General features: G+C 41.2%; 1 protein-coding gene across 1 annotated transcript; it reads right to left on the bottom strand.

Moving 5' to 3' along the window:
• Nucleotides 1-585: 585 nt before the first annotated feature.
• LOC112433202 (protein TANC1-like) lies at nt 586-27,260 on the bottom strand (the record flags this gene model as incomplete). Its single annotated transcript, XM_076882266.1, has 8 exons — nt 586-1,935; nt 6,401-7,008; nt 11,651-11,817; nt 11,927-12,158; nt 15,431-15,585; nt 15,877-16,158; nt 18,571-18,693; nt 26,921-27,260. Coding segments are annotated over 8 exons (2,010 nt in total), but the record flags the coding sequence as incomplete, so codon positions are not given.

Here is a 27,260-nt window from a genome sequence, read left to right as displayed (position 1 = left end):
AGTCTGTTGTTTCTAAAAAGTTAATAAACAAACAACAAGTTCTTACAGAATGAGACGTGAAGCCTGGAGACGAGCAGTTCAGACACGCTGTTATTAAATTCTACCTGAGCAGGTTATAGTTCACCTCAGTTACGGAAGAACAAATAACACTTGGCTCTGGGAGCTTCAGTTTTTATACACTGTCGTAGCACCACCCTAAGCCATCATTTGCATCAACACCTACATCACTAGCCCAGCAGTTCTAAGAAACTTCTCTGTTTGTGGTTCAGAACCTAATGTGACACCAATGAGCACAACAGCATGCAGCTGCAGGTTGTTGTTCATACCTGGCTTTACAATAAAGAGCCATGTTTGCAGGCAGCTGTTTGAAGTTTTGTGTAAAATATCATTTTTATAGAAATAAACCAAATGTGTCTAAATATATTAAGTAAACAATCAGAATAAGAACATTTTGAAATAAAATCCAAAAACTGCATCTGGCTTAGTTTTTGTTGAATAAATAATGACTCTGTGTAATATGTCATGTGTTGTATATGTAAGTTGTATTTGTACAATGAAGCCAGGCCTTCTTTGTGTTAGCTGCCTGACAAAACCTAAAACTCTAGTCAGAGATTGCAGGTGTCACAACAGACATGATCAGCTTTCTCTGTCGATCCTATCTTTCTGTTTCACACTCTGTGCACTCATAGAAAAAAATCTTTAAAAAAACAATCACATGACTCTTCTTCCACACAACATGATCCCTGAGTGCCGCCTGCTCCAACCAGACATGTTCTCACAGCGACGATGGTGATAATTAAAATCTACAAAGAACGTGATAAACATTATTAAAATGCAGCACTGTTAAAGCAACGTGATTAATGCTGCATTAAAATGAGCCTTTAGCACATAGAGATGATTCAACAGTTTCATTTGACTTCATTGTTTCTAAGGCAGATGCTACACCAGTGAAGGTGCACTTAGTTTTCACACACTGCTTCTGCATTGTGTCTTAGTTTTAGTGGATTAAATAATGACACAGTGTTTGTTTGTTTTTCTTTAGTAACAAATGACCTCAGACCAGCTTATAATATTTTATAAACAAATAAGCATAAATGCATAAACTCAGCCTGGAATCACATGGGATAAACATGGGATGTGCATTTTTTTATTTGTTTTGTGTTACTGAGTCTTGCAAGAATGCCAACCTTACCAGCAGCAGCTTGGTTTTTTTGTTTGTTGTTTTTTTAATTGAATGAGTGCTGAAAGTTGAGCAACAGCTGTGACAACGAGAGAAGATGGAGCCAATCAGAAACAACTGTGAAAATGTACAATATGCAAGCTAAGAAAGCAAAGTGTAGCAATGTTGCCATCATTTTTGTTGTTGTGGGATTTTTTTCAACATTCACTGAAAATCACTTCTCTCATATTTCCTCTTTATTATTTTCATCACTGTTTAAGAAACGTAACAAAGTCTTATAAAGCATCTAAACCAGCATCATGAAGTGATGTTTAAAAATGGCAGCAAGCTCACAGCATCTCTCAACTCAAGAGCAACATTCAAAGTGCACAGGCTGAAGGAAAGTATTGATTTTATCACATGCAATTACAATACGCCTTTTCATCTGTATCTGGATGTACAATGGGTGTCGTTGTTTGTCCCAGCAGTTTACAATACAGAATGTGCACGTCTGTGGGGCTTTTATAAAGATTTCTATTTGCATTGATACAATTGCTTGGATCACAAATTGTTCTAACTTGATTAAAGTCACCAATGATAAAGGTATTCTTGCGCTTACAGTTACCATTATTATCTCTGTTTGCTATCAGATCATCACATCCCCCTTGTGGGATCATGTTGATGATCTGCTGGTTTTCTGAACATGTCCGTTAGTCATGCAGAGCACAGTGCCAGAGAGCGCCACCAGCAGGAACATGGAAGTCTTCATTGTATTTCTATATGGAAAAAGTAAACAGAGTGAATATATAAATCAGTATTATTTCATTTCATTTATTAACTTGTTTATTTTTCCATTTTCCTAAATGTTAATCGTGCTTAACTATTAAAGTAAAAATACAGATAGATAGGAAACTCTCTGAAAAGTCAAACTGTTTTCAGTGAGTTTATATATTTGCCAGAGGAAAGGTCAGAATCTGCATATCTGACCACTTTGAATCAATTTATATCTAAACAGAAATCAGTAAAAGTTCAAATCAGTTTATCAATATCCTCACTTATGAGGATATTGATATCCGTATAACTGGAGTTATTATAGATTTTCATACATGACATTTGTGAAAAAGGCGAGGGTGTCAGGGTCCCTGTGTCTACCCGCTCGCCTCAGTGTGGCTACATGTGTTTTTTTGTTTTGATTTTGTCCCCGCTCTCTCCCTCCCTCCTTCTCTCACTGCCTGGGCGGAGCTCATCTGTGGGCTCCTGCCCTTGGCCCACGCACCTGGTGACACCTGTGGCTCATCACCCAACAGTGTTCCAGTCCCCTTATAAGATGGCAGCCCTGTATTTCTCGTCGCTGGACCGTTGCCGACTCTCGTCAGTGTTAACCCCAGCTCAGTTCGTTCTCGTGTTTCCCTAGCGATCTTCTTACAGTAACCTTTTGCATCTCTGTGAATAGATTTCCCTGGACCTGCCCCTGTGTTACCTGAGCGATCAAGTGTGTGAGGATTGGAGCGAGCTTTTGTGTTTCTTGTGGAGTGTGAAGAGGAGCGTGGAGCGTGGATGGAGTGAGGACTTTGGAGCGTGTGTGGACTGCAAGTGTCTTTCCCCCCTCCTGTTCGTGTGTGGATTCCCGGAACCCGTCTTTTCCCCACTGTGTAAATAGATCACCTGGTGCTTCTGTAAATAAAAAACCTTTATTGTTCCCTACTCAGAGCCTACGCGTGAGTCCGTTCAGTCCCGTTGTGACAGAGGGTAAGGACGTAAATCGACTGGTAAAGAGGGACTGGTGAAGAGTCTGCAGCCGCAGCACCGATCCATCTGTCCATCTCCTGTTCCCTTCTCTGATCACTCGTGAACAGGACTGCGAGTTTTGTAACTTAATAAAAGCAGTAATTTGTTTGCCAGAGTGCCCCTTCCACGTCACACCCTGTTCTTTCCTTCTTGTCTTATATGAAAATTCACTTTGTGGAGCTTTTTGGGAAATTGTTAAACTTCAGGAAGATTCTGAACATGCCCCATCGTTTAGCCAGCTCTTTGGAGCTGAGCAGGTTCAGGCCTGTTGTTGTAAGTTTTATAAAACGATCTCATTTAAACGGATAATCCAGCTGAAGCTTCAGACAGCCGTCAGACAGTGAAACACTGCCATCTGCTGGACTCGAATAACAAAGACGCTGCTTTGACGGGTGAGGGAGTTTCAACAAGTCTGCAACGACTCAAGCATCAAACTACAGAACTATTCTAGCGGACATGGTGCTCTAATGACTGCTTCATTAACGCAGCTCAGAAAGGATCAAACATATCAATAAATTATGAAATAAAAAAATTACTGTTTCACTGCACACACAAACCTTCTCTTATTAGCACAACACTGCCCAGGCCTCAGAGTGTATTCCTTATAGACTATTAAACCTTAGCATGTTATTTTAAAGTCTTACAGGTGAAACAGCCAACCAGTGATCCTAACTGTAATTTAAAATATTCAGCTGCAAAAATGATTTAACAAATAGTTTTTGAGTGTCACAGGTGATATGGTGTCATTAGTCCGGTCATCATGTTTAGGCTCATTCACTCCAGAATTATTTAGGCCAAATCTTTAAAACAGTGTCACTGCACACACATTTCAATCACACAAATGCAGGATTAATTCTTTGCAGTATTTTATCTGATTTATTATGAGAATGTCACGCCTGATCATTTGCACCCACAACATCAAAAATGGGGGCAAAAGAGAGGAGACCACGTTTAATCGATTATAACACGAGGTCAGAAATATAAGTGCTGACATGAGTAGTGTCCACAGAAACCTCTGAATCTCAGCTAAAAACTCATGTAAACCATGTCTACAAACACCAAACAAAGCAAAGACACCAGACAGTTAAAAGAGCAGTTACGTCACCATGAATCTGTGGACAGGTAATATCCCTATTTTGATTTATGATTTTCTGGAGTTAAATGTGAACCAAAGCATATTTTCAAACGTGTTATATGCTATAAAATACTTTTAAAAATTAGGTGAGGGAAATAAAAAATCTATTTTTCTATGTTTGAGTCACAGTAACTTTTAAAGTGTTTGTGCTAATAACATCATGTACAGTAAGACAGGCATGGAGAACAGCACTGACTGGGAGAGCCTTTGAACAGATGACATTTAGTTCAATTCAACATATAAGACTTTAAGAATGAACAAGCATCTAAGTAAAATCTATTTATTTAGTCTATCATCTGTGATATTATTATGTATAATTATAATGTATTGTTCACCTCTCTTAAATAAACAGGCAGCCTTAATGTATGAAATATTCATTCATTAAAACACTAAAATTTGTCTGTTGTCTCAGTGGCTGATAGTGCCCACAGGCATCAATAGCTTGAAATAGCTTGAAGCTATTTATAATTTTTATGTTTAATGGGTGGGTGCTCACGATAAACAGATTTTGAATGAAAGCCCGGGAACTTCAGTACCACAAAAAGTGGCTATTCTCTGTGCCCATATGGATCAGTCCCTCTTATTACCATTATTCCCTTAAGCCTCAAGTTGACTAGTTAAGTATCTGTGGAAGGCTGTGAATGACCAGAATACGAAGCTCAGCTCTCGTCCGTTTGGAGGCATCGCCGTGTGAGCAGAGGTGAGCAACAGGGAGGAAAAAAGTGACATCATTCAATTTATGAAGTGTGAATGACTGAAATCTCTCATTTGCGTGTGGCTCCAGCATTTCAATTAGGTAAGCACTGCAAGTACTGCTAAAAGAGATAAGCCTGCCTCGCATTGCAACATGCAATATCTGCAAAATGCATAGGTCAGTACCCCCCCTCCCTCACAAAAAGCACTATTTATTAAAACAGGGCAAATCAGTGTGAGGCTGCAAGACAACAAAAAAAAAAAAGCACTGATCAGGAGTCAAAAGTTGTGCGGGTGATCTACTAACAAAGCACAAATTCATGAGCACAGACGCAGCAGTTCATTTTACCGATGACCAATGCAAGCTGCCAACAGCAGCGCAAATTAGTGGGTTGCAAACAAGCAGATGAGGGAGCGAGTAATCCACTAACAACGCTGGTGCGGCTTGTTATTTGAAATTTGACAATTATAATACGGTACCAGCACATGTGAACAATTCAGACCGGGGAGAGGCAGTGGAAGGAGAATCGATGTGTTTGATATGAGGGTGAAGTCTGCAGTCAGGCATCTGAACTCGGATGAATCCTGACAGCTCCAAAAGAGCACAGGATTTATCTGCAGAGGTGCTGCTTTATTACAAACAGCTTCACTGTATCAAAGGTGCATTCTGAGATGACCTTTTGAATGTGCTGTACGTCGCAAACAGGCCTTGTGCTAATGAATTTAGTGCTGTGATGTGTCTGTAAATGCTCACATCATCACATCACTTCACACTCAATTTTTTTTCTGCATGCCGTGTGTATTTTTTCCGAGACAAAGGAAAGACTTTGGCATGCAACAAGCTGACACCAACAAACAGGACTTCAGGGAGTCTAATGTTTCTGCAAAATCTCAAATTACATTCAGTGAAGCCTGAATGTCATTGTTGCAAGATTCGAGCATTAATCTAACATGCTTCACTTCCACAGCTGTATTCTCACATTCTCACAAATGTTATGCAATGGAGTCATTATGCAAGAGAAGACGACTCGAAGAAGTGAAACAGCCTGCTTGAAATCTGATCTATGATGTTGCAGGGCTGCGTATGCAAACTGCTGACTAAAGGGGTTTATTTACAAATGGAAGCTTTGGTGCAGTCTGCAGTGTTTATTATGGACCGATTTCTGCGCAGATATGTGAAGAAAAACACTGAATTACTGCCTCTAATACATCCAGAGCCAGCTATTCTCCCCTTCTGCAGACATATCCCACGTTAAGTTCTGCTCTCCTGCATTAAAATTGAGGACCGGAAATAAGCAGGACACTGCTTTAAACATTTTAGGTAAGAACTTTGTGACAACCGACAGGATGGACACCAAATTTAGGCATGATTAAAGCTGTCAGAGACCTAAAACAACTAATTCAGAAGCACTCTGAGATGCAAAACTTCATTCACATGAAGACACGTTTATCATATTATTCTGCAGCATTAGTTGTACTTTTCTTACTGTCCTACATGCCTATTTGTGCAATTCAAGAACCTTTTCTAAATGCATTACTGAAACATACGCAAACTCTAAATGCATTACAGAAGCCTGCAAACCAAATTGAGAGCTGCGAAGTTATTGCATTAGCAGAAAACTGACCTGGGGTCACAAAGGAAGTCCGTACTCTCTCCATCAGCTCTCCACACCAGCCACTCTCTGAAGGAAGGGTGACAAAACATGCGCGTCTTGTCCCTCCGTTTGATGAGAAAGCACGAGAGCAGCTCCATGCGTTGCTGAAAGTCCTCCCATTGTAGCTCCCCCTGGACGAACCCCGCGTTGATGGCGTTGAACAGCTGCTCGTCAGTCAGGGGGTGCAGCGAGGCGAGCGATACGTTGAGGATCGGCAGTGAGCGCTCAAAGGCTGAATTGGTCATGAATTTCATGTTACACTGTAACTGGTACAGTTCTGCCAGTGAAACAGGCACGACTTTGTAACTGGCACTTTTGATCACGAGGTGGCCTCTTTCAAACAGATCCAGGGTGAGTTTGAGATACAGGTAGGACCCTTGGCTGCGGGAGATCAGGTGGCTACTTAGCTTGCCGACTGTGATAGGATCGGCCTTGCCGTTCAGGCTAATATTGTTCATGATGTCCTTGCTGCCGTTGATACGATACTGGATATATGCGTTGAGGTCATTGCTGATCTCTTTGTTGTCAGAAAAGTCATCCAGGGAGATTTTGGAGAAGGGCAGGAGGCTGGTGATCTCCTATTGAAGACAAGATAAAGACAGAGCGTGACATAAAAACATACATCTGAGCTTCAATGTACTATTAAAGTGTCAATGCATGAAAAAAAGTAATTTGGTGCAGTGTTTGCATTACAGACACAGCTGTATTACTCAATACCACAGCCAATAAATAAATAATTTAATTAATTAAAAGCAAAAATATTCTTTGCATCCTGAGCTGCCATTAAGAAAAACAAAATCTGCCTGTGTACGTGTATTATCAGAAGTGTTTCTTTGAGCAGTGGGGAAGCAAGCATGCTGAGCTATCAGGCCAAAGCAGACACTTGTTACTGTTCAAAATGTGGCTGTGAGGAAAACAGGAGTGGGGAAACTGAGTATTAAGAGGCAGGGGATGGATGGGATGGTAGCTAGCGGGCAAGCAGAGGTCTGAACTAGGGCTCACATTTCAATCTGTGTCCCAGGGGTTGGAGAAATCAATGCACCTTAATCCTCCAATCCTCTGCCTGTCTGAGGCTAGAGAAACATTGCCTCCGCAAGATAACATTTTTCCTCTCCCTCATCATGAGAAGGCAGCGCAAACAGACAAACACACACAAGCACATGTATGCACACGCTCAATAAAACATACCGAACACAATCCACAAGATTGGGGGGAGGGGGTGCAAACAACACCTCAGAGATTGTCCAGATATTAGTCTAGCAGGCAAGGGCCAATATATCGAACCCTTCCTCCGAGGTGAGATGCTATTTGTCTGTTCAAAGCACAAAACAATAGCGTGACAATTTCATCTCTATGCACAACTCGGATTCTGTCTGCAAATAAGAAACATTTCATGCCTTCATATTTTCTTGTCTTAACAATGCTATCTTGATTATTCTTCCATGATTCATTTTTGCTATGCCCCGAGTTAGTCGGGCAGTAAAGCAGATAAGCTTTATTTATTCACTGAGGGGTTTTTTGCAAGAGACACCTGAGTACAAGCGACAAGTACAAATGTACACGCATAATATTACAAGTATGAAGTGATAATGCTTTAAAGTCGATCATTTAGTGCTTCCAATTTCAAGCTAAATTGCAGCTTATACAAACACTAAGCTGCAGAGTTTCTGAACTTGTAGCCGAAAGCTTAGATAGCAAAGCCATACACACACAGACGCAGGTTTACCGATGGCTTTTGCATATTAATGATGGCCAAATGGTTCAGATAACTTACAAAGCCGAATGTAACCACTGTCTGCACTGAATGGCAATGCTGCTGACTGCTGTGTCCAGAGCTTTAATGTTAGGGGAAACGGTATGAGAATACAGCATGGAGCGTACAGTTTGTGCTTTTGATCTTTTGTAGGAACTTGCTCTAAAAACTTTTGAAGGAAGTAGGAACCATCATCATTAGCTCATATTTCAGTTTCAAGAACCTTTGAGTAATGCAAGTGTATGGTCATTATAGTCTATTGCATGGAGCAGGACTGACAACCATCATGTCCAAACAACATTTTATATACATTTTCTTTATTTACTGTATTTATTTCTCTATTTATTTTATTTTGAATGCTGTGCATGGTCCAGTTATCGTAGAATATCTTCAGTTTATCATTAATTCTGTTATTAAGCATTGTGCTGTCGTTATGTGTCATGGCATGTGGTTGTACGCAGCCCTGTTTGTTCATTGTTTTCATTTTGAATTCTGCTTTTGTAATATTTCTCATCACGTCCCACCGGACATAGAGAATTCAATTTTGGAATTTCTTTGTGATTTTGCAACCATTTCCTGCATCTTACCCAAATATGTGGACTCGTAGCCCCCCCCCCCCCCCCCCCCAAAAAAAAAAAAAAATAAACAATAAAAAGAGAGGACATACAGGGTTTTTCTGCAAAAGACTGCCAACTCTCTTAAAAACTATTTAACTGACTTCTGTTACATTTTTGGAAAATTAGACATTTTCAGTCAGTGACTAACAGCCTTTCCATTGCACTTAAAGGGAACTTACTGAACATCATAGGAGCCTGATTTACAAAAACATTGTCAAACCGACTCCGAGGTTTTCACATGCGAAGTCGTCATATAGCTCCCATTAAAACAACAGTGCCATTTGATTCATTACTGCAGACAACTGCTAAGTGGTTACAGTGGGAATGTGAACAAAACAGAAATATAACAAGAAAAATATGATTACAAGAAAGTAAAAGACACAGATGGCATGGTTAACAATGTGCTATCCTTTGCCACAGACCAGCATGTGCACAGGATTCACTAACAGAGGTTGTAAAAAAAACAGCTACTGTTACATATGCCTTAAACCACACGTTTCCTTTCCAGCACAGTTGTTACTATGAAATCTACCACACGGACAACAAAAACACATCTCCGATAACCGACTGCAACCTTGTTGTTGTTGCTGTTCTTGCTTTGCCAGCCTCCAGGTGGCTAAAAACGTCACCCTAGCAAATTCACACAAACAGTAACTCCCTCTCATTAAACACTGTTTCACTTTGTCAGAAGACATTACAACACATATGTTGCAGTGTTCTGCTTATGGATGGATGGATGGATGGATGTTGCAGTGTAGTCGAAATGTATTACTTTAAGTGCAGTCACCTGGAACATCTTTCCACGTCAAAAAACCAATTCTAATGCATTAATAGAAGAGCATAAGAGGTGAATACAAAATATCAGCGCTACAATATATTGATTCACCACACTGACAGGGCCTTGCCTGAATTCTTAATAGCTAGGCTGAATTCACTATATAGTACAGCCCACACTGATGGACAACACTCGACCCTGGCTTCTGACTGAGCAATAATAACTCAAATTCCAGATGTCAATCAAAAACCACATTATTATCCAAGGCTCAGTGCTTTCTTTTTTCCCCCAGCAAGGAAAATAAGTTTTCATGTAGTTCATCAGTAGTGTCAAAGCCTCAGTTGTCAGCAGCGTGAATTTAATCCAAGTCCATAGCATTTCAGGAACTGGTCAACCTAGTGTCAGCTCAAAGTGACTGACTCATCTCTCTCCTGCCCTGCAGGTCATGTGTCTCAATTCTTTCCTGAATGTTGCTGGATATGCCTGACTCTGTAAAGAGTAGAATAACAAGCGGGAGCAGCTCAGGAAACACTTGTCAAAATGTAAAAATGTGCAGGGTCTGGTGACAGTGAGTGAGTGCCTAGAGAGGTGACGGCATGTCCAGCTAGACATTTGTTAAAATGAGAGAATTTTGATTCATTTCTTTTCTAGGGTTGCCACAGTGTTAGATTTTCCGATTTAGGATATGAAATGTTCTGGTCAACAAATCAATAAATGTGTTTTACAGTGTTTTATGGACTGGGAAACAGGGCCAGTGTGAACTGTAAGTGCAGGAGGACTGTTGGCTACAACCGGCATACTTTTTTTTCCTGCACTATAAGCCGCACTTAAAATCCTTTAATTTTCTCAAAAATCGACAGCGTTGATGCTTTATCAGGTGTAACTATTAAGTTCAACATCCAAGCATCCATGAAAACAAAATTTATTAAATTTAACGGAGTTAGAAGTTAGCTCACTAGTTCCACCTAAACATGATATACATGACTAAGAGATTTCTGAAAAAATTTAAATGTACAGCTCTGCCGTCCCTTTCGACATAAATGAAGACAGAAAACTAAACAGCAGTGACATTTATAGGGTTACTGAAGCTTGGCTAGCTGGTATAAAATGATATGCTAGCGACACAGCTATGTTAGCATAACATAAACACAGTGAAGCTAGAGGATGAAGGCTAACTTTTTTCCACTCATAAAAGTTAATGTGAGGGTTCCCGAGGGTTAGGGACAAATGCAATCGCATGGCGGGATGCTGTAAACGGACCAAACTTCAATCAGGAGAACAACTGAGGTAATCCATCCACAATACAAAGGTTAGTCATTAATATGCTGCAACAACATGGGAATAGAGCAGCTGCAAGAGAATTCAGCATTTATGAATCAATGTGGATTGGAGGAAGCAAGAAGAATGAGTTGACTTATCTGACTGTTTTGTTTCGCTTAATGCGCCTTATAATCCGGTGCGCCTTATGGTCCGAAAAATACAGTATATTAAGTAAGTGAAAACTAGCACTAATAACATTAAAATATATTAAAAGGTAAGACTGTAAAAGCACTTAGTTAAAGATGCTTAGTTAAACTAGCCTGTGCAAATTTCATTCAATTTGTATAAAAAAATATAACAACAGAAGTCTTGAGTGTTCAAACTTTTTGATAAGCTTCAGCTCAGAGCGCTTGGAAAGCAGATAGTAGAGGATAAGAGCAGACACGAAACTGGTAATTAAGTTAAGAATCAAGCCCTTAACAGCTTGCCTGTATCCAGTACTTCACTCAACAGTGTAACAGCCAAACTGCACCTGTGTGAGTTCATTGTGGGAAGCGAGTCTCTGAGTGTGTGAGAGAAGCAGCTGCAGCAACAGAAGAGTGAATGCCATTAGCAGTAGTTACTTTAATCAGCCGTAAAGTGTGCGGATAAGCAGAGTAGTTACCGAGAGGGAAGAAAGAGTGATAAACTTTTTAAAACTAAAACTCATCACCAGTATAATGTGACATCTGTAATTCTGACTCGAGGTGATTATAACAGTGAATATTTTGTCATCTGAGTGAACTCAGAGCCATGCTTTATAAGTTCTTTCTTACCACCAAGTTGATTCGAACAGTGACAACCAGTTTTAGCCAGGAGGGGAACTTGGCAATGATTTTTGTGATGAAGGATGCAATGGTGTCTCCATAGTCTGGTTTGTGGAACTCCGCTTCATTCAGCCCGTCTATTAAGATTATGTAATCTTCCTCTGGAATCCTTCGCTCTGCAAAGACATTTACAAATAAATTAATATTAAAATACTATGAAATGAGATTAGTGGTCTCATACACGATGAAAATGAAATAGTGCAATATACAACTACAGTGTTTTACCTTTCCGAAGGTTGGCCAACGGTTCCAGGACTCCTCTCCGGAAAGCAGCCATGGGGTCTTGGACACAGGAGCGCAGACTGAGCATGCTCTGGAGGTGGGGCTCTTTCAGCAACAGCTCCCGGTATGCACTCAGTTGATGAGCTCTGCACAGAAGGGCTGCGATGCTGTGCACAAATTCTGGGACCAAGCAAGTGTACGTGTTATCTGCCTGGCAATAATGATAAGCCACCACCTGGAAGACAAAAGGAACGAGAACAAACGCGAGTGAAGCCATTGCTTTTTGAGAATCAGGAAGAATTAAAAATATGATTCACTGACTGATGGGTACATTTGATAACTTTAAAGCGTTTACAAACACCAACATCTCTGGTGACTGAAAAACTACCATGACAAAGTAAGTAAGTGAGGCTTTTGATACCAACAAGCCTCCATAAAACTACATATTATCTCTACAATGTCAAAGACATGATTTTATCCTTTCATTATTTCACACAGAAGGGATGATGAAGAGATTGGGCAACGGATGAAAAGCTATAAAAAGAAGTGAGTAGATCCCAGGTGGATATCTAAAGGTAGAATCTTCTGTACCTGAGCAGGTTTCCGCAGCATTCAAAGGAGGTCTGATTTAAAAGGAAAATGTAGGGACAGAGGTGGAGAAGAAGGAAGATGACTGTACTAATTACAGTCCAACCTGGAGGAGCTGACACACTTCCAGGCCCACAGGAGGAGGAGCAGGTGATCGGTTCCTCTGACGGCTCAACCTCAGCTGTTGCTGTTTAGTTCTCCACAGAAAACCGATGACCAGCTTCTAGAAAAATGACTAAAGCCTCAAGATATGAGACTTTTTTTTTAACATTTAGCATCAATAAATGTTTTGGACCCAAACTTCTCCCCACAGCACAGATCTAAATGCATATTTATGGTTCTTTCTTTTTCAAATAATAACATATAACTCACATGCCAATAAAGGCACAATTAAAGCTAGCGCAAATTAGAAAAGAGGGAGGTAAGATTTTAAAAATTATAGCTGAACTCCCTGGATGTATATAACCCATCTTTAGTAAGGAAAACATGTGACATCCAGTCAGAAGATGGACCAACTGAAACAATAACACAACCACTGATTCACATCTTCTCCAGAAACTGTCAAAAATCACGACCACCAGAATTTTTCTCTGATGTTATGCTTTAGCCTAAAAGCAGCAAACGTCTGAGAGAAGTCCGAACACTCCTTTCTGTCATTTTTGCGTCACGCGTTTTTTGAGCTTCATCACAAATGTGACATAACAAAGAGGGAAACTGATATATTGAATGCCTATTATTGTACAAAGTCAAGTAACCTGCTGTGTGCATGAACACAACTCTTAATAAGCCCCCTACTGCAGTGATGATTTAATTTAGCATACAAGTCACGCAGACTACCGCCTCATCAATGAGCAATACGAATCTCGACACACGATGATGCAAGGCTCTGCAGTCAAACCTCGGTAGCTCATCTGCTGGCAAAACAATAAATGCATTTTCAGAAATGTTACCTAAAGGCACGTCTCGATAATAAGAATAAGGCAGAAAGGGTAGTAGCCTCAGTGCTCCTGTTATGAGACCACTTTTAAATCAATGATTAAAAAAGCACTGGCAGAATCTGACAGAAGCTGCTCAGCGTTGCATCACACATCACAGGAACAGAGCCCCTGTGAAGGCGCCTATTGGAAACACTTTTCACCATAATTGGCTCAAGAGATACTGCTTGAGTTTCACAGACATTTACATGAAGCTCACTGCATTACCCTAGCTGTCTGGTGCATGAACTGTCCCCTTTGACAGGGTCACTAATTAGGAGGCCTCCCTGACAGGATAAGAGTATTAAATTCTAAAGGTGTTAGAAGGACAACAGGTTGTAATCAGTACCATTAAACGCAGCAGAATCAGTAGGAGACGTCACATCCACTGAGAAAGTCCTTCACAAAGCTGCCACCTATTAAATTACCTTACAACCTACCATCACAGCACTATTCAAACTCAACTGACTACAACAGTGGATCACAAATCTTCTCTGAATCCCGGTGGCCCCCAATCATCTTTATTAGACCTGCTACAAGGCAATAGCAGTGCCAAAGTCATCAAATGGTGCTTTTAGCAAGCAGTATTTCCAAAATGTAGTGAACGTGCACCTGCTATGTGACTGAACCCTCAGCAACACAAGAAGAGGTGGTGCGAGTAAAGATGCGGGAGTGAAAAATCGACAGAGAAATTTCAGTGGAAACAGAGCGAACAATTCCAAAACTAAAATAAAAGAGTCGTAGGCAAAAACCGCACACTGCTTAGTCGGCGTGCATCGAGAGAGGAACATTTTAAAGTGAAACATCGAGGACTTGTCTGTCCACTTCACAAGTCTGAAAGAGAAAGATGTGCAGAAATATGCTCAGTGTCTGGTATGCATGTTTGGGGGGGGTTTCGGTCACAGACAAGTGGTTAACAATGTTACTGACGGTGTGGGGGAGTAACAGAACACATGTAAAGCTGTTACCGTGCAGTACTTTATATCTTGTGAAAAATGTTGACAAGCTTATACAAGAAAACACTTAATTTTCTGCTCAACAGCGCTGACACGTAAACTTCCCAGAGAGGCAGTATTTAGACTTTATTTTGCGATCCTTGTAACGCCAGAAAAATCAACAGATGGAATATTCATCTGTCAAAAAAGTAAGCACTGTCCTCAGTAGTCAGTGTTGCTCCGCTTCATGGAATTTTGAGGATCCTTATCATGTTCAAACATCCCAGTTCAACACTTGAACAGGCGGCCTTACAATATATTTAAGCACCTATTTGAAGTTGACACAGGAACGGATACCAACCAGTAATTAAGCAGTAGTAGTGCCATACATGTCGGTATAACTGATAGCCGCCTAGATAAATGGTGTTGCTATTTGAAACGTGTGTTGATGTTTGTAAATTCCTAAATGACGTCTAATATTGATGAAGCTGGCTCTGTTTGACGTTGGTGTGTGTTTACATTCTGTGCTCTCAGGTCATGGCTGACAGGGCTCGCTGTGGGTTGTTGCTCCCTGAGGAGGTTCTAATCACTGACTAGTAAACTGCAACCTACCCTTATTGTTATGTATAATTTTATGCATCATTCAACAGAATGTATCACAATTATCTGTGGTCACTATTAAAGAGGAGTTTTCAGAAGTCAGACTGAAGCTGTTGTAGAAGTACTTGGTAAAACCTGAGATGCTTTTTGGTCGATTTTCCTTCTTTTTCCTTTTTTTTTTTTTTTTTTTTTTTTTAAAAGAAAGGAAGAAACAACAAATCCATCCATCAAAAACAAAAAATAATCTACTCACTGTTGAAAATTGTTAAAATTACTTTTTTTGATCCAGTGCACACACCAAACATTTTTTCCCTGAGTAAACACCACCATAACTAGTGCAATCTTTTTTCAGCTTCTTTGATTCCTGCTTCTTTGTTACTGTGAGCTCTCTTAGATGTTGAAAGGCGCACCTTTGCAGCCAGGCGTTTGACAGCCTCCTCCCTGTGCCGCTGCATCTCGGGAGTTCCTGGGCAACTGCTGGTCCTCAGTGTGTTGGCAGCACTGGATGGTGGAGTGGGCTGTGGAGGCTGGCTGAGAGGAAGTTCTGTGCTTTGTCCTGGGCCAGCTGGAAGACATGCACATGGTCACCAATATATAAAGTTATTACATTAATATAAACTAACATCTCTCTATATATGTATATGCTAGCATTAATAACATTAGTTGTGTGTGAGGGCATTCTTTTGTAAGGTAAATGTAATATTAGTCAACTTGATTTTATATTGCCAACGAATATATAATTACTTCCCTCCCACACTTTGCAAGCTAATGTTGAAATGAAATTATAATAACATTAGCTAAACACGAGCAGTTAATGTAGTGCTCACATCCAAAGGCAAATACTAAAACTAATTACTTTTCGGGGAGGCGCTGGGACTGTTGGAGGCGATCTGACGCATGCGTCCTCCATGGCAGCTCAGCGCCACAAGTCGGGAGATGATGGCCGTCTTCCCATACCCCACGCTGCCCACCACCACAGCACCGTGGTTCTCTGTGGACTCGCCGGCCTTCAGGACATCTTCCAGATGCTGAAAGAGCCAATCTCGGCCCACAAACACAGAATCTGTGGTGATGCTGGGAACCTCGAACAGCAAAGGTTTGAGCATGATGTCCACGGGTTTGTAGGGAGCAAAACGCGCTGAAGGAAACGGGAAAAGAAATGAAACAGATTAAAATTGTTTACACTACTTCTATTTTTTTTCCCCATGTCTCCGGGAAGTTAACAAATGATTACTTCTTTTAAATGCTGGAAACTTTACTGTAATAAATCGTTTTCCGTTGCAGTTAACCTACAAACATGCTTTGAGCATCTCCCGCATTCTTCTTCCCAGAAGGAGCCACATACATGAAAAACCCTGAACACTGTAGAGGATACATTTTCAATTAAGTGGAATCAGAGTGAAGACCTGAAAGAGGACTCTTATCTGGTCTACTTCAGCACTAATTAGATCTCATAACACTTGTTAACTAACATCACTAAATGACTGCTACCTTTAGTGCTAATGCACCTTTCAACATTACAACTATCACTGCTGTTAGCTGCTAGTGTTTTCACCTTGCGAGTTTGCCTGTGTTCACAAAAGCCTATTGTAATTGGAGGGGCAGTTGAGAGTGTTTATATTGGCAGGTGTAGGTCTGTTTATGTTTCTAGTGCCCTACAATGAAACCAAAAAGCGAACGAGCTGGTTCTGAGACACTTGAAATGATCACCACCTTCTACTATACCAGCAAAATAAGTACAGTGTTTGAAAAACTCTAACTTGAGCAAAAGGAGTATCGACGGGAACTAGAAAAAGAGTTATCTTTTATTAACCTCTCTTTATTGGATCCCCTTAGATTTCAAATCCATCTTCTTGAATATAAAGCCCCTAATGACCATGACTTGCTTTTTCAGTATCCTAAGCCGGAATGACAAGCAGAGGCTAAAGCTGCTTCGCTCCTGTGGAACCAGCTGGCTGTTTAGGGTTGGGAGCCAAACCCAATCTCTAATTTTAAGATTAGCCTCAAAACCTTTCATAGATTTATAGTTAAAGCTCGCTCAGCTAACGTCTGAATCACCCCTTACTTATTATGCTGCGACAGGCCTTTGCTTTCAGGAGGCCTCACATGGTGCACCGACATCCTCACCTCTTCTCCATTTCATTGTTCATGCATGTCAGTTTGTGTATTCTCTCTCCCACAGTTGAAGCTTTTCTCCTTCTCATCTTTTTTCCCCCCTTTCTTTTCACTCTCCTCTCATGGCAATCAAACGAGTGCTGCTCATCCCGAGTCTAGTTCTGTCGGAGGGTTCGCCCAGTCAAAAAGGAAGTCACTAAATGTTGCTCAAATCAGAACTGTAAGGTCCTCAGCGTACTAGGTTGAGTTTCCTAAGATGGCACATGTTGGGATTTTTGCAATATATGAATACAACTGCAATGAACTGCACTGAAATGTTGACCTACTGTTGCAAAATTTAGGTAAAGGTGGTGCCATCACACCCAAATCTGAAAAACAAATACCATAAATCATATAGATAGGGCTGGATCAGCTGACCCTGAATCCTCCCTTAGGTATGCTGCAATAGGTGTAGGCTGCTGGGGGATTCCCATGATGCATTGAATATTTCTTCTTCAGTCACCTTTCTCCCTCAAGATGTGTTAATAGACCTCTCTGCACTGAATCATACTTGTTATTAATCTCTGGCTCTCTTCAACAGCATGTATGTTATCCTGTCTTCCTTCTCTCTCTCCAACCGGTTGCTACAGATGGCCGCCCCTCCCTGAGCCTGGTTCTGCCAGAGGTTTGTTCCTGATAAAAGGGAGTTTTTCCTTCCCACTATTTCCAAAGTGCTTGCTCATAGAGGGTCATACGATTGTTGGGTTTTCATCTGTATGCGTTATTGTAGGGTCTACCTTACAGTATAAAGTGCCTTGATGCGACTGTTGTTGTGATTTGGCGCTGCATAAATAATACTGAATTGAGTTGAACTGAATCTCCCATAAAATTTATAGAAAAGAATCCAATTGTTTAAGATTGTTGCGTATGTACGAATTCATGTAGAAAAAACCTGCTCAGAACCACTGACCATATGCTTATGTATCAGCTTCATGTTTGAGACTGAGTGAAAATGAAAGAGGACATTTTCAAAAGGAAGACTAAATAGTCTGAGTATATATCCAGTGATGACTTATTCAGTAATTCATGTTCCCATGAAATATTTAATCTGCAGGATCTCTCAGAGGATTCAAAACACATAACCAAGATAAAAGTTAGCTGGGAAAAAAGGCATGATTTAAAAGCCAAAAAAAGGCTTTTGAGGATAATGTTAATACCCATAAGTGCTGCATTGTTTACATTGCAGTGTTCAAGTATTTGCACAGTTTTGTTGTTGGCTCTGCACTCAGACGTGGTACTTTGGAAACTTCAGAACTACCGTTGGCTGCCTATTAACTTCAGGGTTTTTCAGAGTCATACCACATAACATTATCCTATGTACTGCGATATTTTACACGTTTATTTTACAAATATCTCCCCTGAGTGCCTACAGCAGTAGTATGAATAGCCCAGTCACCTTTAGCGTCCTGAGGGGGCCTTCCTCCTGTATTATGCCAGGGTAGGCGAATGGATGTCCGGAGGGGGGTATTGCGCTGTTCATCAAGAAAGCTCAGGTCTTCAAGCTTTGTGGAACTGGTGGCTGTAGACAAGAGAGAAGACATACACACACACACACAAAGAGTGAAGCTGACAGTCTAGTACCTCCCGAGTACATTTGTCATCACAACTATAAAGAGAAAGACAGAAACACACACTAGAGTAAAACCTTGTGGCACTTATGCCATGTCTGAGGGTGGATGAGTGAGGAAAGAACAAAGCCAGTGCGCTCTGACATTTGCAGGGGCAGTGTGAGCAGCTACCAGCATATACTGTGGCAGGAAGAATAGCAGTATTCTAAAGTCAAGAGCAATATGCACCGATTCTCTTTGATTTGAGCTGACAGCTGGACACGATATAGCAATGAGAGGTCCATCCCCACAAGCACGCCTGCTAGGCTGTACGGAGAGGGCAGATTACCTTTACCTTTCATAAAACTACAACGAGTTATAGAAATGCTTCACCGCGGGTTTGGCACTCATCACTGTCAATCTACAGGACGCACAGGTGTAATCTCAGGACTTTTGTGTACTACAAACTACAATATCTGTAAGTCATTTGACGTGAAATGAAATAATAAAATTAATTAAAACCAGATCACAACTTGAGTTGTTATGGAGTTCAAATCTACTGAGATTTCATTAGGATTTAGCTTCATTTTGAAGCAGAGAGAGAACAAGTCTCAAAGCAGGCAATGATTTCCATCCCCAAACACAGGATATCTCCTGAAACTACTAGTCTACAGATTAAAACCACTTGATGAGCCAGTGATTAAAACTCAGCTTTTAATTTGAAGTCTAAGACACGGTCTGTTAACATAATAAAAATGTGCATTAGTGCGGCGAGGCCTCTCCTCCAACTGCTGCTCGTTTTTCAACTATGCTATCGCCGTTGCGATCCACGCTCTCCTGGGCTTAGTGAAGAGCAGAATCAAAGCCTCTCTTCTTCTTCTTTATCAATATCAGCTGGGAAAGACTGTCACTAACGCTCACTTCACTCCCTCACTCGGTCGCTAACTTACTCTCCGGAATGTCCCGCTAATTAAAACCGGTCTGCTGGCAACGGGAACTGAGGAAGCTGCCATCAACGCAACTTTGACTGGAACAGGAGAAGGGCCTGATGTTACTTTTACTGCAGTGCATTGTGCATACACAAACATCTACACTGGATAAAGCTTAAGGAATTGCAAACAAAGAGAAAAGAAAACAATAAAAGCAAACGCGCATGACCTGGAAGACCTTTTGCTGTAAAGCAAATGCCACTTTTCATCAGCTACAACTACTTACATCTAAGACCAAAGCAAGGAAGGATGGTGGGAATTCTCAAAGCCCTCTCTATCTCCCCAGTGACGAGATACTTGGGCAGGCATACAGTCAAGTAGGCAGGGTGTAAACTCACAGCTAAATCTCTGGAGAGTGTTCCCAGTGGACGAGGGCACAAAAGCGATTCCTCCACCCCGGTGCTCCCATGCCGGCACTCTGGCAGCCGAGCCGAGTGCTTGGCTGCTTCCTCTCTAGTGTTCAGTCAGTCACAGCACCCACAGCATTAGGCACTTGCTAAATGAACGCGCTGCCTTCCAACAGAGCATCACCCTCTCTACAATTTTAACACGTATGCGTACATCATCTCTGTCCACATGCTGCACATACACACACACACATAAATAACTCGGTATGCAAGCAGCAGAGGGGGAAATTGAGAATATTAGAGGAAATATAAACGGAAAACCAAGAGATTCACTTCGCAGTGGTTGATTAAAGTTTGTTATCCAACGGCTGCAGTATTAATCAACAATCCAGACTGCACAGAGATGGGGTTAAAAGAGGGGAATGTGGAAAAAAATGAAGGCGAAAAAGCAGCAGACTCATAAATGAGTGCAACAAAGAGTATCACGTGGATTTTGTGGGAGGTATGGACAAGACTCAAAAGAGAATAAAGAGAAAAATCAGCTTTATGCAACAAATCGCCACTAAATCCTCATGCTGACACAGGAGGGCCGCAAGATGTCAGTCTATTTCCCCCCTTCCTTCTTTGTTTTGCATGGAATAAAAGAAATAGCACAGTAGAGCTTTATTCAACAGACACGTAATACCGAATTTGACTTGCTAAAGGAGCTGCATAGCTGCATAGACTCCTTGATTCACGTCCGTGGCAGACAGCGCACCCAGCACCATAACTACATTTCTCTTTTGTTGAGTCGTTATCAACATTTTTTCCCAAGGCCAAGATTTCCCACACGATTCCTCCTCATCCCTCAAATCCTCCCCTTCATTTCTTCTCCTCTTTTTACTCCCGAGTTCCCTCCTATTCTTCCTCACCTCTACTCATTGATAAAACATACATATGATACCTTGAAGTCTGCACTTGCAGTCACTTTGAAGCTGCACAAATGTGTCAAGACTGTATTCTGATGAAAATGGGATTCTTTTTTCCTCGGGCAGATCTGCCCTTTGAAAACCCCCTGTTCTGTGTTTCCCATGACAGAACAGAGAAGAGGACTGAGCTCCTTTGCTCTAACCACCCCCACCCTCCCTCCCCAACTTGACTCCCTCTCGCCTCCTTACAAGGTGAATCTACTAAAGAGGAGAAGGGAGTCAAATACTCCCTTCACATATCTTCCTGTTTTTATAGTAGCCAGTTACACTTTACCCATTTTGTGATTTTGTATGAATAAATCAGTTCTTGGCTGTTCTCGGCTTATAGCCAATGCAAATACCCATTTTCCTTTTATTTGGTTTGATTTTGCTGGTATAAACACGCCTTAATAGCTTTTCATGACGAACGTTTGAACATTCAGACACAAATGAGAAAATCTGATCCCTCATATCGATAAACGTTGTTTTATTTGCAAAGAGGCTGATATCAGCACGCACTGATGTTTGGTCCATTTGTCTGCCTATTACTCCTAAGACCCGAACTCTTCCACGGCATGCATTTTTAATTTCTCTTTGATATTTGGTCACATTGGGGCCCGATGAATGTAAAAACAAAGAATTACCAGATTTTCTTTTTAACCTTATTTTTGTTTTTTTTGAAAAATAAGAGCCACATATGAGGATATTAGTTTAAAATTTTGAGAGAACAGTAGCAGTATAATGTCCTCATAAGTGGATATCAGGCCCTTGTAGAGCAGAATTGAGTATTTTGGTCTAAATAACCCAAAATGTGATGTGGTAAATATTAAGGGATAATTATTATTGTAATAATTGCATAGCCTTATGCTAAGATCAACAACATTTACTTTAAAAAAAACAAACCACCACTGTAACTGCTCCATAAGCTATTTCATATATATAAATGCCTCTGTGGTTAGCTAACGCTCTGTTCCTTTTAAGATTGGGCATTTGATAAGCCCTAATCTGTCAATGGAGTGCCGAGCACAATTTTAAAAGGGGCTTTCAAACGGATTGATCTGTAACAGATTTTATTTTTCTCCTGCTGTGACAGCTGGACCAAACAATTCTCTGAAAAAAGGGCACGTTAGAAGATGTCTCTGTGACCTTTTCATGCTCGAGAAAATGAATGGGCTTTCTTTCCTCTTTTTGTTTTCATTTTAAACTCTGCACTAAACAGATCAATATATACATGAAGCCAGAAGCAGAAGTGACTCCCGTGTCTACCTGGAGACATCGCACACACTGTTGGCATGTCTTTAAACATGATCACACAGCCTAAAACAATACAATAGACCACATGGTCTCAGAAACTACCGGGAAAGACAGCAAATGAGAGCAAATGAGATAAATCAGTGTGAGATTATTAAATTTAAGGGCTACGCCACTTTATGAGTTTGTAATTACTGTGTGACCTTTGCAAACATCTTTAAATCATAGGTTGTATTTATGTGGAAAAGGTTAAGATGATTTTAGTCGTTCTAATAAAACACAAAAGCATTCAGATGTTACCTCATCAGTGTTTTAGTAGACAAACAACATATCCTCGAATTTGCCTGTCAGCAGTCCACAGTCTTGGCTCCGTTATCATTCGTGAAGAGAGCCCGGCGCACGAGCTTTGCCAGAGGAATGTATGACTTTGGAGTACAAGCGAGCAATGAGTGCGCCATACCTGACTTTGTCTCAAACCACAAAGCTCTGCTGAATAGCTAAACACCACACAAGCATTGTAGCACCATTCCTCCGCCACGGTGACCCTCACTCAAATCTCCCTGTCTGAGAAACCCAACCACAAGCAGCTCAGGCTAAGATTTCAAAACCATGGAATTCCAGTGGCCAACACTAATATGGCCCTTTGACTGTGTAAGCCTTTATAGAGGAAAAAAGAAAAAAGCTCAACTCCAATTACTCAAAATTAGGATTCTTATAAACTGAGTATATCACCTCAGAGAGGAGGTGAAATTCCATCAACAACTCTAGTTTATACAGAAGATCTTACAATAGAGGCGACAGATAGATGTAAATAGTGGATTGCAAATAATAAAACAAAGAAAACACCAGAGCATAGAGTTAATTTACAAGTGCTTATTACTAATCCTGATGCTGAAATTTGACATCAAGTTTAATTTACCACAGCACTGCTTTTTGGTTTGATGGAACTATTTGGGGGAAACAGGGCAGACTGGCTTCACTTTCACAGAAACTGATATAGAGAAGTTCACAAAGCACCTGGAAGCCCGGGAAAAAGCTGTTCCCATTTATTTCAGGCTCTTAGTGCATCTTACACCCAATGCACCTGCCACGTTTGTTAGATTTAATGAACAGCTGTTGTAAACATGATTACACGTAGATTATTTCACGTATTAGATCTTTAAATGCAATATTTCGATGCCAGATGAAAATCAGTAACAATTTTAACAACCTTTTAAATCTGCCTCAGCAGCAGTTTCCTTTAGGAGGTGGACAGTAATATACAATCCCTAATATAAAGCTCTGCTAAAGACAAATCTAAATGAATTCATGTTGTTCTTGTAACATTTGTGCAATTTGTCACAGGACATGTTGGCACCAAAAAGTGGCGCTCCCACCAAAACCTAGGGACACCCACGCTACATGCAACATCAAGGCAGTGCAAACGACAGTTCTCAGCAATATGCAGACATTCCTTCTACATAATTACGGAGACTTCAAGAGGCCCAGCAATGCATCTGTTGATCGGCATCAGACAGATGGCCAAAATACACTCTGACACTAAGAAAGTGTGACCTTTGTCCAACAACGAGCCATTTTACAAACAACTGTCTGGTGAGTCTTGATTTCTGCTGTGACACTTGAATGCTTAAGGTGAGAATTTAGCTTAAACAACATGAAAGCATTGATCCATTCTTGGTGGTGGTTCTCTGCACTTTTTAGCCTGTTAGTACCAACTGAACATGGTTTTAAATGCCACAGGCCACCTGGGTATTGTTGCTAACCATGTCGATCCCTTGTGTCCAAAGTGTACTCATCTTCTGTCTATAAAAACGAGTTTACAGTACTCACTCTACCTCCACAGTCACCAGATCTCAATCCAATAGAGCACCTTTGGGATGTAGTGAAACAGGAGATTCACATCATGGATGAGCAGCAACTATATCATGCCATAATTTCAATCACTCTGAGGAATGTTTCCAGCACCTTGTCTTTTTGGTGGAGATAATCATAAGATAAAATTAAAAACTAATAGCAATACTGTAGCATGAAGCAATTATGCCCTAAATGAACTCATGATTATTTGTTTGCTTCTGCCTTTAATCTCTGTGCTCCTATTTAATATCTATCAATAAAATAAAGATAAATTTATAGATTAACCAGACAGCTCATTATCTCAGATGCTGTTTCACAAACACAGGACAAACAATAGTCACCAAGGTTCTGGCACAGAATGAATGCACTAATGATGAATACATATTATGTTTCGCCGTGGTAGCTTCTTTTCTCTCATTGCTTCTTTAGACTCGTTACTTTTTGGGGGTTTTTACCGAATACAATTTCCTTGAACAGAAGTGCCGTCTCTGCTATGCTGTGACCCCAAGAAAGATTTTACACTGTGTGACGAAACCCTGGGAGAGAGCATCAAGGACGCGATGAGACAACTTCATTTATGGCCTGAACCAATCTAAGGTGCGTGTTCTGCCGGTCTCAGAGGGCAACACTGCATAACTATGACATCAGCCCATAAACTCTGGGAGGACAGACAGACACAAGCACACCGGTGCTCACACGCAAACCAACACACATAAACAGCCAAACATTTTCTGGTCTGTTAAGCTTTATGAGCCACTGTGCGCCTGGACCGTCCAGGTTTATGTCACACACAATAATGATGAGATGTAAAAATGGTACGGACTCTTGGAACAATAGAATCATCAGGGAACAACACATCCAACTGTGGGCTGCAGAAAATATCAAAGCAGTGGCCACTGTGTAAAATACATGCGCAAGCTATGAGCTATGGTATGCAAGGAAATATCAGTACCGTGAGCCTACCATGTACTACTCCTTACTTCTTCTATAGCTTGTCCTCATCCCATCTTACTCCATTACTGCCTTCACAAGTTAAATTGCTTACCTGCTTCTAATTGTAAGGGCCTAGAGTGGACATTACACAGTTGCATTTCTCTGGTATGTTGAATAGGAACTGGGACTAGATTTTATCAAAGAGAGAAAACAGTCTAGAAGTAGACACACGGGAACTGTTACTATATTTCATCAAGAATAAACCCAAGGGAGGCAGGAGTCAAGTATCTGAACTTCAAAACATTGGCAGCTGCTACATACAGACTAAAGAGGTAAAGCAAAACAACATATTCAAGGAAGATTCTAGAGGAAAAAGTCTCATGAGGTCTTTTAAACTTTGAGTCGTCTCTGTCTAGGCCAGGTGTTTGACCTGAGTCACTCATGTTTTTATGCTTCTTTTCACAGCTCAGCCCAGGTTGCCCCTGCTGTGATTTTCCCTCACTGGCAGAATTGTCTGCTTTCAAAATTCAATGTAACAAACATTTCATCTGTGCTCTAAACTGTTTGTCTTTTCTTCTCTTTCTGTTTGCTCCTTTGACTTGGACTCTAATGTAGTCTCACTCTTTTGTTTCTACAGCCTTACAGTTAACATACCACTCTGGTCCGTCAACGTTTATTCAAGTGTACATTCATTCTATCAACAAGCATGGGCAGCCCTGCTAATTATGGAGTAAAATCATTAGCATAAGCTTGCATTAACATTTGAGCCATAAAATATACTCCTGATTAGTTCAAGATTCACTTACGTGTCAAAATACAGATGCACCGAGTCTATGTCCATGCGGAACATGTACACGGCGGTGCAGGCAAATAGTCGCAATCAAACTTATAGCTACATGCTAATATGTTGCTAGTGTGAAGTATGTCAGGGAAAGCTGGGTATAATTCTTTGTGCCTCTTTGCAATAGCAGAGCACTTTATTTTCAACTAAGTGTGAGAAGATCTTGCAACTTACTGCAGCTTGAGGGAAAGTTTGATCATGTCTTTTGTAATAAAAAATAATATTTTGCATTTGAAAGGTAATTTTTTGGGGGGGGTCCTGCGCATCTCTAGTCAAACCTGTCCAGGGCGTACCCCACTAGGATAAACTGCAGGCAACGCCTCCAACCCTGAATGGGATAAGGAGTAAAGAAGGGAGGTGGGTGAGTGAGTGGATGATAAAAGCTGTACATGACTCATACTGTCAGCTTAGCTACAAACTGCATTTAGGCAAAATTATATATAGGAAAATGCTAAACGTACTGCTGTTTGATTCACCAAAAATAGGCCGAGGTCAAAAGCAATAAGGTATGAGGAGACCTGGGAATAGTATGGGTGAAAAGACATAAGGGAAAAGGGGGTGAAGGGGGAAATATCAACAACTGTGACAGCTGTGTGGATATGGTAAGCTGAACCACAACAGGGAGGCTCCAGGGCAGGAATGCAGAACAGATCAGCCAGACCGGAGCGTGTGCTTAGGTTTGACATGGCGAGGCAGTGGCGAGCCACACCACACAGCAGCTGTCTAATCCCAAACTTCTGCCTTGATACTCCTGTTCTGAAAAGCACAGTCCGTTCTTTGAACTATTGACTTCTTATTTCTTCTAAACCTACTACAGATGCTCTCACTCTTCGGTGTCTATCACTCGCTTGGATTAAACTGACATGCCACATGTCAGCCTCTGGCACGCCACATGTCAGCCTCTGGCACAGGTCGTATCTCACGGTTACGATCTTGACAGGCAACACAATGCAGTCACAGATGAAAAGTATACAGAGCATTTCCTGTATACTTCTTGAGCTCCAGATGTCAAGACCTCAAAAACCAAGGAGTCTTACCTGCTACAGAGTTTGGCCTCGGCATCATGAGGGAAGCTGATGTCTGTGGCGGGTACGCAATGGGTCCCTCAGGTGAGTGACTTGGAGGGTGTGGTGGCCCTGGAGCACCCGCAGATATGTTAGGGTGCTGCTGGTCTGTCCTGGATGGGGTGTCTGCAGGTGTTGCTGTGGCACTGCTGGAGTCTTCTTCGGCCACAGGAGAGCAGGTGTCCGCCCGCACGCTCTGTGCCAGGCCATGGCGACCGCTGCCTCTTAGGCTGCCATCTTTACTCCACTCCAGGCTGGAGCCGCTGCGGTCATCATTCTCTGAAGAACTAGTGATGGTGGCTGAGAGCAGATT

Source organism: Maylandia zebra, linkage group LG3 (genome assembly GCF_041146795.1).
Source record: "Maylandia zebra isolate NMK-2024a linkage group LG3, Mzebra_GT3a, whole genome shotgun sequence".
NCBI lineage: Eukaryota > Metazoa > Chordata > Actinopteri > Cichliformes > Cichlidae > Maylandia > Maylandia zebra.
Note: the sequence above shows the minus strand (reverse complement) of the source record. Positions and strands in the feature narration are given on the sequence as shown.